The sequence below is a fragment of the Pseudomyrmex gracilis genome, unplaced genomic scaffold, assembly GCF_002006095.1.
Source record: "Pseudomyrmex gracilis isolate BER0280 unplaced genomic scaffold, ASM200609v1 scaffold_52, whole genome shotgun sequence".
Lineage (NCBI taxonomy): Eukaryota > Metazoa > Arthropoda > Insecta > Hymenoptera > Formicidae > Pseudomyrmex > Pseudomyrmex gracilis.
In genome coordinates this window covers 602,141-618,183 of record NW_018020636.1, presented here as the reverse complement: position 1 = coordinate 618,183, position 16,043 = coordinate 602,141, and the positions used below count along the sequence as shown (strand labels likewise).

General features: G+C 40.7%; 4 protein-coding genes across 6 annotated transcripts in view; all 4 read left to right on the top strand.

Annotated features, from left to right (window-relative positions):
• LOC109853672 (serine-enriched protein) overlaps positions 1-1,540 on the top strand; it is a 5,361-nt gene extending 3,821 nt beyond the window's left edge. For 2 of the 3 annotated variants that reach the window (XM_020426002.1, XM_020426001.1), the window contains 4 exons: positions 340-497; positions 622-753; positions 963-1,145; positions 1,305-1,540. In XM_020426002.1, coding sequence (XP_020281591.1) covers positions 340-497; positions 622-753; positions 963-1,145; positions 1,305-1,478 — 647 coding nt within the window. In that variant the 3' untranslated portion in view covers positions 1,479-1,540. Of the gene's footprint in view, positions 1-339; positions 498-621; positions 754-962; positions 1,146-1,290 lie in introns of all 3 variants that reach the window. The other variant, XM_020426003.1, reaches the window with a different exon arrangement.
• LOC109853641 (WD repeat-containing protein 87-like) overlaps positions 1-4,492 on the top strand; it is a 10,700-nt gene extending 6,208 nt beyond the window's left edge. The window contains 5 exon segments of the mRNA XM_020425946.1: positions 340-497; positions 622-753; positions 963-1,145; positions 1,305-1,467; positions 1,510-4,492. Coding sequence (XP_020281535.1) covers positions 340-497; positions 622-753; positions 963-1,145; positions 1,305-1,467; positions 1,510-2,459 — 1,586 coding nt within the window. The 3' untranslated portion in view covers positions 2,460-4,492.
• Positions 4,493-7,757: 3,265 nt separating this feature from the next.
• Positions 7,758-12,170, top strand: LOC109853668 (alpha-amylase-like). Its single transcript, XM_020425992.1, has 5 exons — positions 7,758-7,996; positions 8,246-8,676; positions 10,803-11,187; positions 11,273-11,752; positions 12,027-12,170. The coding sequence occupies exons 1-5, from the start codon at positions 7,787-7,789 to the stop codon at positions 12,036-12,038; spliced, it is 1,518 nt and encodes a 505-aa protein (XP_020281581.1). The 5' UTR covers positions 7,758-7,786; the 3' UTR covers positions 12,039-12,170.
• A 1,230-nt stretch (positions 12,171-13,400) lies between these two features.
• LOC109853671 (alpha-amylase 4N-like) lies at positions 13,401-15,908 on the top strand. The gene is made up of 5 exons (XM_020426000.1): positions 13,401-13,608; positions 14,101-14,531; positions 14,623-14,989; positions 15,114-15,602; positions 15,676-15,908. The coding sequence occupies exons 1-5, from the start codon at positions 13,438-13,440 to the stop codon at positions 15,688-15,690; spliced, it is 1,473 nt and encodes a 490-aa protein (XP_020281589.1). The 5' UTR covers positions 13,401-13,437; the 3' UTR covers positions 15,691-15,908.
• Positions 15,909-16,043: the final 135 nt, after the last annotated feature.

Genomic DNA, 16,043 nt, shown 5'->3' with positions numbered 1-16,043 from the left:
CAGCCTAGGACTTTGCTTGGTAATGAATTCATTATACATTGTGCGTATCTACAATACAAATCAGCCTGGTTTTTTTTTTTTTTTTTTTTTTTTTTAATACAGGCCGATCCATTATTCGCCACGTAGATTCATTATACCTATGTACAACAGCTACATCCTGACATTATCTTATCTTATCCCCGCGTAGAAAGTAGACACACGTTTGCGAGATAGTTTTATTACATTACAAATTTACAAGGAGACAGAAGTCGCGGATGTATTTCTCGCCTCGTAATAATTCTCGTATATTAATAATGTAGAGAGAGATGCTTGATATAAAATAACAATCTGTATTCGCAGGTGTAATGGTAGCCGCTGATCAGTACGGATTAGCTCAACTTAAGCACGCTTGTATTGGCTTTATTCAATGCTGCGTAACTGTTGATACGGTCTGCGCTTTGTTAGCATCGGCGAACCGTTATATGCAGTATAAATTAACGAAAGTTATAAGTAAGAAGGTAAACAAATTGATGACAAAAGCACCACGAAAGCGCATGCGCACACAACTCGGGAACAAATTAATGAACTCATTTCAATAATATGTACTTACGTGTGTATTTTATTTTGTAATGTTTCACAAAGATACTGGAATTCGTCGACGAGCACGGCAACGAGGTGTTGAATCTGGGATCTTTCACGTTGCTGCCCCAAGACGTTATTCTGTTGATTCTTCGCCGAGACGAACTGCGCGCGGACGAATTTACCAAGTTTCAAGTAATTTCCTTCCTCCCCGGCATAAATCGTATTTTAATAACACATTTAACCCCTTGCCTGCTTTTTTACGCCGCTCCGTTTTATCTCTAAACACAGGCGCGTAATATTCGTTCACGTCAAAAAAAAAAAAAAACAAACAAACAAACAAACAAAAAACGGGTTAATTAAAACAGTTTCCTTTCTCTGACTGATTAATCTCTTATTTTCAGGCTGTACTAATGTGGAGCAAAAAGCACTGCGATAACAATCCTCATCAAGACCTCAAAGACGTGATAAGCATCTTCATCCAGTACATCCAGTTCCACAAGATCCCGGCCACCGTGCTGATGCAGGAGGTGAATCCGTTGGGGCTGGTTCCGCCGGAGATAATCATGAACGCGCTAGCTTATCAGGTTGTTATTCTACAAAAGAATTATCTCTACTATTATTCATATACTATACAAATCAAACAAACAACAACTTTACAAATTTTAACATCAGCTTAGGTCGGAGAGAGAGTTCGCATAAATCGACGAATCAATCGATTTCTTTTATGAGGGGATTTGTTGCAGGCAGATCCAACCAGCGTCGACCCCACAAAACTCTCCCCCCAAGGAATGAGGAGACGGGGTCGCAGCATGTCGGTCCAGTCGTCTCTGGATCCGTACGGCAGCTACACGACCTGGAGCACGTCGAACGATTCCGACGAAGGGTCGGATCAGAAGCAACATTCTGGTAGCAACTAACCTCTGGCCACGGCCGCACCGATCGCGGCCGTTTCGGACCAGCCTCGGCGAGCCGAGGACATTTGCGCCGTCGTCGACGAGAAAACGACGGACGACGCGCGGGACAAGGAGCAGAAGGAGCAGAGAGTGCGGTCGCAGGGACAGCAGGAGCCGGAACATGTGATTCAGGTTCACGTTCACGCGGATCAGGAGCCGCAACAACAGCATCAGGAAACGCAACCGGAGCAGGAACAAAAGCGCGAAGAATCGACGCAACGAAAGGAACCGGGCCATCTGCAGCAGCAAGTACGTCAGAAGATAGAAAAGGACAGGGAGCAACGGAAGCTTCAGCAGGAGCAGCAGCAGCAGCAGCGTAGACTGGAGCAGGAGGAGCAGTTGCGACGTAAGATCGAGCAGGAAGGACAGCGACGTAAGCAGGAACAAGAGGAGGCAGCTCTGCAGCGGAAGCTGGAGCAAGAAGAACAGCAACGAAAATTGGAAGAGGCGGAACAAAAGTTTCAACGACAACAATTGGAAAAAGAGAAGGAAAAACTGAGAGAGGCGGAGAAACAGCAAGAAATCACGCGGAAATCTGAAGGAGCAGAGCGGAAGAAGGAAGACGAAAAAGAAGAAGAAACGCGTCCGTCGAGAGACGAGCAGCGAGAGCAAGAAGCGAAAGACGAGCAGCAGAAAGCGGACGAGCAACAACAGGCGGATGTACAACCGCGAGAGGAAAGCGAGAAGAAACAACCAAGCGAGCGGGATGAAGAGACACAGTCCGAAAAGGAGCAGCGGAAGCTCCTCCTGGAGCAAACGCAACGGGAAGAGGAAAAATTGCCGCGATCGAGAGAGAGACAATCGGAACAATTCGTAGAATTGCAACAACAACAACAACAATCGGCAACTCGACCGGAGGGAATAAGCGGATTTTACATCAGAATAATGTTCCGACACGAGGGCCGCAGAAATTTGGTTTGGTTATACAAAACGCACATATTCTAAAATAAAAAAAAAAAGATATTATTTGTGTCATCAATCTCTCGTCTCGCGCTTCCGTCTGCAGATTCGGCCGCGACCAACTCGCGGCTTTATACGGCTCTACGTCTTTATATCCATCCATGTTGAGATAAATATATCGAAGACAAACAGAATCATTACACTTGATCGCGCGAAACGGTGTTGCGCATTGCTGTATTTGATAACGCGCGCTCTAATCACGCGTAGCAATTAACTCGCGCGGTTACTTTGTATTGCTTTTACATCTTGCGAGAGAAGCACTCTGACGCGACTTCCTCTCTTCTTCTCTCTCTCTCTCTCTCTCTCTCTCTTTTTCTTAACGTGTCCGACGCGCGTGACAGCGAAGTGACGCGCGACTACTAGACCGTCATCATTCGCGCGTGAAAAAAACAGCTTCTTTTTCCGCGAGACAAGGGCTCGGGAACGTACGTGTACGCGTTCCGGGATGCACCTCTCGTCTCGATAAATTTCCAAACGTTGATCGCGGAAAAACATTCACGGCGGATTTATATCACAGCCGTCGGGCATCGTGAGACATATGACAATCGTGTTATTGTTGCAAGAGAAAATATATCGTATTTCTGTTATAAAAACGTTAAGTGTGTGTAAACCTGTGCGTACCAGACGTCTCGGGGCACTTGTACATATCGTTCAGTCAAACATTGAACGATTGTTGCGCATTTATCTTAATTGATTTGGGAATAAATTAAACAACAACGCGCGTGTGTGTGTTTATGTGCGCGTGTATATATATATATATATGTGTGTGTGTGTGTGTGTGTGTGTGTGCGTGCGTGCGTGCGTGCGTGCGTGCGTGCGTGTGTGTGTGTCTCGAGACGCCGCTTCGTTAAACACATATCGTAGTCTTTTATTATTTACACCTCCGTGGTGAGGTTATTTACATATAACTCACGTCATGTGTAACCATACACTATCTTCTCGCGAGCTTTAATTTGTCATGATAAATTTTCACGCCTATCCAAACTTGACCTCATCGTCATTATTCTTAATTAAAAAGAAAAAAAACGAAAAAAAAAAATCACTTCTGTCTTATCGATCAACGCGCTCTGTTGACACTTTTATCGAATTTCTTACTCTACTATAGAACATATCCAATATGTGCAGTCACAATAAAACGTGAACTCTCAAGAGAAATAAATCTACTATATACGCGTGCGCTTGTTAAAAGTAGATTTGATACCACCGCGACGGAAATATCCGCGTTTTCTGTATCATTTCTGGTACGACGATGGACGACGATGTTGACAGTAACAGATGAGTCTCTCTCAGCCGAGCTCTCTCGGGCGCGTTTCTTTGGACGTTATTACTCTCGTCTTGCAGAAAGATTTGTTTGTGTTCTTCTTATTTTTTTTTTTTTTTTTTCCAGTTGTCGCGCCATTAATTATCAAGAAATCGTAGCGAGGAGGCTGTGACGCAGATCGGGGAGGAGGAGGTGCGAAAAGAAAAACGCGCGCGGAATCTTACGTAAACTCCGCGAAAACAATACGAACGCTGTTATCTATTGCCGTTAGCTTTCGAATTAGAAATGTAATCCAAAGAGAAAAAAGAGCCAAATATGAGCCTCAAACACACAGGTGGTGGTGTAAACAAGAAATTTTCCCACTACGTTGACTACTTATTGTTTTTTTGAGGTTTTTTTGACAAGCCATGGGACAAACAAACCGAAGTTTAGTTTGCGAGTTTGTGTTCAATTTTTTTAATTAATTTATTTTAATTACTTGCTTTGTTTTTTCATAAAATGTACGCTGATTCGACCTTGATGAAAATTAATCTACTTAATAGAAATGCAATTTTTCACAAGCCACCACTTTGTATTTGAGACCTTTGGATTTTGTTTGAATTTCTCGGAGCCTTTTACTTGTTTATTTTACTAGAAGTGTAATGTTCGTGCGTGGTTGCAGATTATAATGAAAATAAACTTTATAACATTGCGTTGTAGTTAAGTTAACACACACACCGTCGTGTCTTTGATAAAAAAAAAAAAAAAAAAAAAAAAACGAACGAGTCCGCGGTGACGATTGAAAACGCGAGCGATTGATGTTTGTGTTTTTTAAGCGACGCGTTGTCAAAACACCGGGGACAATCAATTTAAGTGCAAACACACGGCTGTCGTACACACTAGTTAGTACGTAATGTTTTTTCGTTATGTTGTCGCACATTGCAGCTTATGATAGCGTTAGGTGTCAAGGATACGTTTGTGAATGTCGGCACGTTTTACTTTTTATCTATATATGTATCGTGTATACTGTCGTCTGTTTGTGCGCGGCGATATATTTCTATAGATTGTTTTTTACATGTAAGAGATATTTATGTAAAAAAAAAAGACAGAATAAAAAAAAAATATATCACGTGGGTGTTTCCCGCACCTACACGTACGTGAGATACAATATCGTTGAAACGAAGCTCTTTCCGAGCGTGTGTGTGTTGCCCGCGTACACAATTTGAGGCACATGCCCGGAACATCTCTCGCCACATCATTGTTCCTCTCCCCCTCCCTCAAAAAGGGGAGAGGGACGCAGTTGCACAAAATACTCGATATATTATATTACATCGTTGAGCAGCCTAATGTGGCGCGAACTTGTCGTTACAATGTTATAATCGCAGATGGATGTATATGTGTAATGTGTGTGAATAACGAATTGTCGCGCAGACATTATCGATTCATTTTTTTTTTTTGTTTTGTTTTGTTTTTCGTTCGTGACAATTTGAATCTAATTAACACGTTTATCGTCACACCGACGTGCAGGCGCGTCCGATAATTGCACAGTGTAACACGCGCGATTTGCGCTTGTGTCCAAAGCGTCCGAAATGAATTTTTGTACAGCTTGTCTCGACTTTGTTACGGTCTTGCCGCAATCACACACGCACACTTTGAAGAAAATTCTCACCGATGAACGTCTCAAGACAGAAACACGAATTGAACAATTGGTGACAGTAAACGTGTTAATTGAACGATTTCTTCGCCAATTTCGCTGTGTGTCTTTCATATCAACTGTGCTGTGTTTTTATCTTATCGATCTTCCATGTTCTTTTTTGTTTTTACTTTGCTACGATGATTGTAATAAAGATGACAAAATCTCGTTTTTGCTATAGATTTAATGATATAAGTATATAACGTTGTGCGAATGTGCGTGTGTGTGTTGTGTGTTGCGTGTGTACACGCGCTCACACGTGCGCGCGTGTATGTGTGACAATTCTGATTTCTCTCGTTTCACGAAACAAAGAAAACGTGCCATAAAATTACAGAAATCTATATTTTTTTCTGTTTAAAAGATGAAGCTCTATGTAAGAAAAAAAAAAACAAACAAACAAACAAAAGAAGAAAGCAGAGTTCTATGAAATCGTATAAAGTTTAAAACGTTAGTTCGCTGGCGATCGGTATATAATTCTACCCGAAGTTCGATTTATATTTACTGCTGTGATATACCATAGCCAAGTCAGTCGAGGTATATATAAAATAAAGAAAGATGTGTGATATGAGAGAAAAGATCCTTTATCTTCTACTCCCGTTTCTCTTTCCTTTTACTGTAAAATTTTTTTTTATTTCGATCGGAATATCGTTTGCCAAATTGAAGCGCGATAATTGTAATGTTTTTTTATGTTCTTATGTAAAAAAAAAAAAAACCCTAAAAGAAGACTAGAATCACGGAGCTCAAGAATCAGATGAAAAAACTTGACAATGTTTTAGTAATTACTGAACACAAATTAGATAGAGTACATTTTAATTAATTGGAAAGACGCCAAAATTTTTCAACTCCGAGAAGTTAACTTTAAAAGATTTGTTTCTGAAATGTTCCACATTAAATTGCGGAACAATATTATGTCGAACAAGTTAAAACCGTGTTTCTCCGTTTTGGAAACTATATAAATTCGTTGGCAATATTTATTAATTGTTGTATATAAATTCAAATTATTATTTAATTAATAAATCCAAATATCAAGTATGTCTGATTATTTATTGGAATAAAATCATATGTTTTATACACGAGTGTGCTATTGTATTTGCTCGTAATGATCCTTCATTTATTACTGACAGTTTCACGAGTCCCATCTATTTATCTCTTTATTCACATAATTTATCTCACTTCATCCAATAGACAATTTGTTAACAGCGTGACAAATTTTTGAAGACAGATTTTTGTTTGGTCGAAAAATAGCGCAAAAAATATCGCACAATTTTCTCCTCGTGATTTTCTTCTCGCGTAAATCTCTCGCTTCTCTCAAACCGCTTGGATTACGCTCTATTCCAGCCGTTCTGCGGTCGCTCTACCGTGTTCCCGGTAGTTTGCGTGGCAAATGTTGAACGGTCGACGCAACGGGTGATAAATGCAGACAATTCATATCAAATAAATAGCGAAAGGCGGCGCAACACGCCAAAGAGATCGATGAATATTATCGTGACATTTCGCACCCGTTACCTCCCTGCCGACCTTGTTCTCTCTCTTTCTCTCTTTCTCTTCCTGTCTCTCTCTCTCTCTCTCTCTCTCTCTCTTTCCCCTCTTTGATCGGCTCGTTACGAGCGTCAGATGGCAGACGCGTCGCAAATAATTATGCTTATCTCTACCAGCATCCCGGCTACATTTATGACGTAAGACACCGGCGGGATTTAGTCCGTCTCGATCTATCAATCGCACCATCTGCCATTGAAGCTGCCCCCGTCTTGATGTAAATGGCCTTTTAAAAAGAACTCTGCGGCACCGAACCGAGCATTAAAGAGAAAAGATAGAGATAATTTTGAGATAAGACGAAAATCTATATAGAGAGAATCGATTAAACTCTCATTAAAAATGTGAATATATAATAAATTATATATACTGAAAAAAATATCACATGCAATTTAAATATCTCAAAACTTGTTATTTCGAACAGCTTTTTTGATGATGTCACTTGCTTTATGTCTGTTGATTAAAGACACGCGCGCTCAGAAGAGACTCAGAGTAACATTACGAATTCCTTCCTCGTGTTGAACAAATAATTGCGCATATCTTGTTATTATTTTTTTTTTTTTTTAATGTTCTTTCACGCGCGTTTCTATTGACAATTGTCATCTGTTTAGTATCGAACCGTAACGACAATCGCACACGTAATCGCCTTGGCCATCAGCAATTAACGTCGTTTCAAAGAATGATAAATGTTGCCAATGTATTTCTTGCCAACTCTGTGAGTGACATACGTTATGTTTATCGTTTCGCTATCAGCTTTGCTATTGTTCGTGCGAATAAATATTGACGGAAATTACATCGACCTAGCAGTACTATATAAATTGTTGTCATTATTTGTTTCGAGCTCATATGGGATTGACGACGATTCTCGTGCACAGTTCCGCAATGTCGTTTCTTGCACTCAGCTTCGTGTCCTTGCTGGCGGGCGCGCTCGCCCAGAAAGATCCGCATTATCTGGACGGTAGAACCACGATGGTTCATCTGTTCGAATGGAAGTTTCAGGACATCGCCAAAGAATGCGAGACCTTCCTCGGTCCGATGGGTTACGGAGGTGTTCAAGTACGTAAAACGAACGGTTCTGAATTCTGTTTTATGTTACTCCAAAATATATTAGATAACATATATACTGATATTGTTATTAAATTAATATCAATACATAGTAAGAAATAAATTAAAAAAATAAATATTATACTGTGTATTTATATTAGCAAACGTAACAAAATATTGTTTCCGCCAACATCGAGAATTTTGACAGAATAAAGCGGTGTGTATTTTGAACGTGTGACACAGAACAAATTTTTCTGTTAGGTTTCCCCGATAAACGAGAATCTCATCATCGACAAGAGACCTTGGTACGAGCGATATCAGCCGCTGTCCTACAAGATTATTTCTCGTTCCGGGACCGAGGCCGAATTTCGAGACATGGTGAGCAGATGTAACAAAGCGGGTGTGCGAATCTACGTCGACACGGTCTTCAATCACATGACGGCAAGCGCAAATCCCGCGTACGGCACTGGTGGTTCGTTTGCAGTGCCGGATCAACTCGATTATCCGGCAGTTCCGTATTCCGTTGCGGACTTCCACAAGTCGTGCCTCATCCAGAATTACAACAACGCTACCGAGGTCCGGGACTGCGAACTGTCCGGCCTCCACGATCTCGATCAGAGCAAGGAACACGTTCGCGAAAAGATAGTCGAGTTCCTCAACGACATCGTCGATCACGGAATCGCCGGCTTCCGGTAATTATTCGCAATTATATCTATTCCCGCTCTTTGACCGATAAATATTACGGCGCGAAGTTTTATTCTCGCAAGCAATTCGTTTTGATTCATTAAAACGATATTTTAATCGCATCGAATGCGAACGAGCTCGCCTAACTAGGCGGAAGAGAGAGGCGCGCAAAATTAATTGAGTCATTCGCGGCGACGATCGATAATTTCTATATTTGCGGGCGCAAAATCAACGCGCTGATTGATACGCGTAATCCGCGCGGCAAAATACGCAAACGAGAAAACGTAAAATTCGAAAAAGCAAAATCTCGCATTCCGCAGAGTTTTATCATATCTCTCTGTTTCTTCTTATTTCTCTCTCTCTCTCCTTCTCTCTGTTTCTCCTTCGTCAAGGATGCGCCGAAGACTGATGATGTTTAACATTAAACCGGACGAGTGCGCGGTGCGCCGCGCGCGGCCTGACAGAGAAGACCGGCTCGTCTGGTTGCATTAATAAATGAGAAACATCAGCTTTTAATTACGCGCTTCGCTCGTAATTGTAACCCGTAGCGAAATCGTACCGTCCCCCGTAATGAACCGATGGGCTTCCACAAGCGGAAGAGCGATATGCGCGTCGGGAATGATAACGGGCTGCGCCGCCGTCTTCGAGACTTACGCGCTATACATCGCGAACTACAAATGTCTTTGTGTCTCTTGAGGAGAAATGCGGCGATACGCACATATACAACTGATGGTCGTACAGACTTACAGGAGATATAGTTTATGTGTATGTGTGTGTGTGTGTGTGTGTATGCGTTGTACCTGCTGCACGACATGCTATTTCATTAGCTATTACACGTACACAGAAAGAAGAAAATGCGCCACTTCAGTGTAACGACAATTCTCGTTTCATCAGAAAAAAAAGCGAAATATATTTTACTGCGAAAAAATTCTCTTTTTCATGTACGCGATTTCTCGATTGCGCGTGCAATAACGATTAGGTGTGTCAAAACTATATAAACGCGATAAAATTATTGCACGCGCTTCGTGCGATAATTTTGCACGTAATTCGAGAAAACGGCGTGGTTTTTTTCTTAAAGGAAAAAAAACAAGAAGGCCACAATCTTGCCTTAATGAGAATTCTCTTAATGAGAATTGTAATATCAAATGTTTTTTCTCTCTTTCTTGTGTATATATACCTCTTTATCTCGTCGCTTTAATCGAATAAAATGTCTCTCTACATTTCATAATTACGGCACACCGACTAACTTAACTTTCGAAATAAAAATTCGCGACGCGGCAATTAATACGAACGTTTTATCGCCAGTTTGGTGACAAATATAAATACGCGACGCAAGGATAATCTGATAGTGTAAATAATTCAATTAACGCGAAGAGAGAGAAAGAGAAATAACTTGAAAATACACAAAATAATTCTCTCAACTCTATCGCGTGTTACACACAAGTAAATTAAAGAAGAAATGTATAACGTTACGTGGTAATATCAATTTTCCACGGAGTTGCAATGAACTTTGATCCTCGATGCGTTAGCCACCGAGTTGCACCGACTTGGCAACAAGCAAAAGAGCCTACTCTTGCAATAATATACATATATTTTTTAACTCAGATTTTTGCAGTAATACAGCGCCGAACGGTAAAAAATCTTAATTGGCCGGATAGCGTTAATTAATTAAACGAGCTCGTCAACGTTCGTAATTCCGTGCGGAAATAACTGTCCGGGATGTTGATCCCCGGACCCGCGTCGCGTTAACTACCGATCTCGGCGTGCCGCGTATGAAATAAAAAGCACTCGAAATTAGCGGCCACATCTACAAGAAGACATCTCGCGGCAGTAAAGCCACAAAGCATGGAAAATCTCGTGTTACTCGTTGCAATTTTATACGACGCGCGTGCAGAATATACTTGCTGCTAAGAGAAACACATTGATTAATTTTATTTTGAGTTTTTTTTTAGCGAGTAATGACGCGGCAGCAATGACTTTATTGCAAAAATATATAATTTTTTTCTAGCAACAAAAATTGTAAAAGTTGTTCTCTCTCTCTTTCTCTCTTATTCTCTTCCTATATTACATGTTAAATATTTAAAAATATAAAATGTATCGGGATTTTTTTAAATCACATTGTTCGTTTCTGTAGCGTTGACGCGGCCAAGCACATGTGGCCCCAGGATCTTGCGATTATCTACAACAGAACGAAGGATCTGTCCACGGCAGCCGGATATCCGCCGAACACGCGACCTTACATCTATCAGGAGGTGATCGATCTCGGTGGGGAAGCGGTCAACAAATACGAATACAACAGCTTTGCAAATGTCATCGAATTTCAATATGGCATCATTCTTGGCACTATGTTCCGTAACAAAGATAAATTGTCGAGATTGGAAACAATAAGCGATCCGAATAAATGGAGATTGTTACCTTCCGCGGACGTGTTAACCATGGTGGACAATCACGACAATCAGAGAGGACACGGCGCCGGTGGAAGCAACATTCTCACGTACAAGGAACCGAAACCTTACAAGGTGAAATTTGATACTTCGAGAAAAAAACTTTGCACATTTGTGAATTTAAAAAGATTTTTTTACAACGTACTTTGAATTATATCAGATGGCGATAGCTTTCATGCTGGCTTATCCTTACGGTCACACCCGAATCATGAGTTCCTACGCGTTCGACGATCCCAGCCAAGGACCGCCCGCGACTTCGAACGGTGAGATTATTTCGCCCGAGATCTTGGACGGCCGGTGCGTGAACGGTTGGGTCTGCGAGCACAGATGGCCGCAGATCTACCACATGGTCCAGTTTCGCAATCTGGTTAAAGATGAAAAGTTAGAGAACTGGTGGAGCAACGGAGAAAATCAGATCGCTTTCTCGCGCGGCAACAAAGGTTTCGTTGCCTTTACCGTTGACGGTGATCTTCGCGAAAGGTTGCAAACTGGATTGCCCGGTGGCACGTACTGCGATGTAATAACCGGAAATTTGGTCAACGGTAACTGCAGCGGAAAAACGGTGACGGTCGACGACAATGGTACGGCCGATATTGAGATCCCGTCGAACGAGGAGGGTGTGCTCGCTCTTCATATTCAGGTGAGTGTAAAAGAAGTAACGAGCTTACGAAACAAAGAGAAGGCAACTGTTCCAATAAGTGAAAATTTATTGAAGTAATAATTATTAATATTATTAAAGAATCAACAAAGAGTATTTATGAATTTAAAAACTAAAAACATCTTAAAGAGCACTTGAAACATCGGGAATTGTTGTTTAAAATTATTTACATATCCAATAATTATTAACAAATGTTCAGCTATTGGAAGTTACCTCGGATAACGGTGTTATCTAAATCTTTTTTTTATTATTACAGGCAAAATTGTAAAAACTCGTTGTGAGAGACTACTTCTTCAGAAGAAACAGCGTGTCGCAAATCCGCATCTAATGTGAAACAACGAAGATTTCGAAATGTATAACTCTCTCTCATAGTTGAATAAAAATTATGTGTGCGCAGAAATATTGCGTTTCATTATTTGTGCGATGTGAGAAATAAATCCCCAGTGTGAGCAACGCACTCGCGTCGGATGAGTGATGCCAATTAGATTCTACGCGTTCTAACTTAAAAAAAACAAACATAATACTCGCGATAAGGCGGTATGCGCGAGATAAGCAGCACTATTTTTTGTTCCAATCTATCTAACGACAAATTCAATTGGATGCACTAGTGCGCACTGAGTGAGTCTTCTTTCAATGTGTAGTAGAATATTTCAGTATTTTACTACACACTGAAAGAGAACGCACTGGCGCATTCAATCAAATTCGTTGTAAGTCAGAACGCATAGTTGAAAAAATATCGCTCCGGATATCTAATAACACTTTGTGTTTCTGAGAACGATAGATATCGGAGTTGGAAGGAGGGATATCTCGTTTCTCTTTGTCTACCACCGCTAATAGATTTCTCCGCATCGTTCGTCAGCTTGTCCGCATTACTCAATTTTGTTTTTGTTTTTTCCATTTCGTAGAAATATTTGTACTTGACACAAGATTTATGTTTGTTCTATGCATATATAATCAGTGCGAGTAACAACACGAGAAAATAAACTTACGAGCCAATCACTTGAGACAATGCGGAGTTGAATTTACATTTCATAAAATAATTTCACATCCTAAGCAGTTTTAACTGGACTCGTCGACTTTCAATGAAAAAAAAGTTGCTATGCAATTATGGTTCTAGAGTTGAATAAATAAGAAATAACGATCACGATTTGTGTAGAAGAATAATTTCTAAAGATTAAGCCACTTTCTAATTAAAAAGTACAATAAAAGCAAATTTTCTACTATAAGAAAAGTTAATGACAAGTTAATGATAAATAGACTTGTGCGTGTGTGTTTTGACGGCTTTACTATATCTCAATGACTTATTTATCGCTGGCAGTCCGTCAAGCGAAAAACAAAACAACGTAGTTGCTTCATAACAAATTCAGTCAACGACTTTGTTACAAGTTACTTTTTGCCATTTTTGTGTCATTTTCAATTTTATTATACGTCACATTTTTTAACCATGTTATTTATCGAATTAGTTAAGTAACGAGATAAAAGTCTTACGTGGATGTGTTTGCTCCAGCTGTGCCAATAATAAAAAAACACGATTACATTTTCTTCAATAACATGCGCTTTATATGTACGTAAGGTTCACGTAATATTTCATCTGAAAAGCGACACCGACCTTCGCGCGTTCGTGTATATAACTCAAGACGGATGGTTCCGCGTCATCATTGTGCGGAATGCAAGTGCTGGTATATACGTTAGTTATTCTGTCGGCGGTAGCCGGCCAGAAAGATTCGCATTATGTGCCCGGTCACGATGGAATGGTGCATCTGTTCGAGTGGAAGTGGCTGGATATCGCTAACGAGTGCGAAAGGTTCCTCGGTCCCATAGGATACGGCGGTGTTCAGGTGAGAATTTTAGAAATAAAGAGAGCGACAAGTGTTTTTAAAAAATCTGCGATTACTTAGCAACGCAATAAAAATTTCTTTGTGCGAAGCAAAAAAAATCTAAAAATTAAATCCAAAAATGTTTGACTTGGTCAGTGTTTTCTTCGCAATAAGTTTTTAAATTTCACACGGAGGTTGTTTCTATATCAGATGCGAACCAAACATCCGATATTCAAATTGAATTTAATTAAACAAAATTTAATTTCGAATTATGTGCATTAAGTGTAACATTTGAAAAAAAAAAATATATTTCTCACAAATATATTTCCAGCGCTCGGCTCTCACTCGGATTTCATTGTTTCTCCTGTTGAATATTTTGAGAGCCGTGTGAGAGATTTGTGCAGTTTATATATTTGTCAGAAATTAAATATGTTGCACACCATACAAAAGGGAGAAGACACTACTAATCTATTCGCGAGCGGATGATTGAGAAACTCCCGTCAACTTCCGCAGGTCTCTCCGATCCAGGAGAACGTAATCGTAGGGAACAGACCATGGTGGGAACGCTATCAGCCCATATCCTACATCTGGCACACGAGATCGGGTACAGCGAAGGAGTTCACGGAGATGGTTCGCAGATGTAACAACGCCGGCGTGAGGATTTACGTGGACGTGGTGTTCAATCACATGACCGGCACCCACGAGACCGCACTCGGCACCGGCGGTTCGAAAGCGAACACTCACACCCTCGATTACCCGGCGGTACCGTACACGCGAAATCATTTTAACTCGCCCTGCGCCATCACGAACTATCAGGATCCGGTTAATGTGCGGAACTGCGAATTGGTCGGCTTGCACGATCTCGATCAATCGAAAGAATACGTAAGGGAGAAAATTGTCAATTTCTTAAACAGCGCGATCAACGTCGGAGTGGCTGGTTTTCGGTTTGCAAATTTTTATCATCCATAAAAATGTTTTGTTGCAATATCATTTCCGCCAGTGAAGTCTCATTACGCAATTGATTCGGGATTTCAGAGTTGACGCGGCCAAACACATGTGGCCGAACGATTTGAAGGAGATCTATTCCCGACTGAAAAATCTCAACACTCAGCACAATTTCCCGAAGGACGCGCGACCTTACATATTTCAAGAAGTGATCGATTACGGCGGCGAGGCGATCAGCAAGTACGAGTACAACGGTTTCGCCGCGGTTACCGAGTTTCGACACGGCATGGAGATCAGTAACGCCTTAAGGGGAAACAATTATCTAAAGTGGTTTGTCAATTGGGGAGAAGCTTGGGGTTTGTTGCCGTCCAGGGACGCTCTGGTATTTATCGACAACCACGATACGCAACGAGGACACCCTGAGATTCTCACGTACAAGTCGTCCAAATTGTACAAGGCAAGTAAAAAAAAAAAAATTTCCATTCAAACAAACGGGGAAATATTTCTATTTTAAAACAATATCAAATACAGTTTATGATTCTGGCTTCTTCTTTCTCTAATTGAAAGCGATTGTGTTGCAGATGGCGGTTGCTTTCATGCTGGCCCATCCTTACGGAAACCCGCGCGTCATGAGTTCCTTCAGCTTCAACAATTTCGACGACACTCCGCCCCAGGATGTGAACGGAAATCTTCTGTCTCCTATCATCAATCCCGATAACACCTGCGACAACGGTTTCGTCTGCGAGCATCGATGGCGTCAGATTTATAACATGGTGCGGTTCCGAAATGTCGCCAACAACACCGGCATCGAGAATTGGTGGGACAACGGCCAGAATCAAATCGCCTTCTGTCGCGGGCAGAACGGGTTCGTCGCTATCAACAACGACAGATTTGATCTCAGGCAAACGCTTTACACGTGTTTGCAACCTGGCGTTTACTGCGACGTTATTTCTGGAGATAAGATAAACAACAAGTGTACCGGCAAAGTCGTAAATGTGCAACAAGACAGAAAAGCTCACGTAGAAATCTTGACGAACGAAGAAGACGGTGTGCTCGCGATTCATGCAGGTGTAAGTGTTCATTTTGTTATTTTGCAATTAGTAATTTCATTTTTTTAATTTCATAACCGCGCTTTCTTTGCAGTCAAGACTGAAATGACGATCTGAGCGGACTCGATGAAGAGGCAAGAAATTTTAAATAAACGTAAAATTGTTACATGTTATTATATAAAAAGGTGTAATATCAAAAAAATATTAATTAAAAATTAATATTTTAATTTTCGCTCATTTTTCATTGCGAGAGATTAGAAAATTATGGCAATGTTATCCGTACATATATGTATGAAAATAAAAAATAATGTGTGTATACTTACAATATGTGTGTGCTTTGGCTCTTGTTGTGATTTTCACTACTTTTTCTGGTGATTTTTAAAGCTAAGCTACAAAATACATCTATACTTGTTACATATTATACATATGTTTTGTATTATGCGCATTTCACATTTACATATC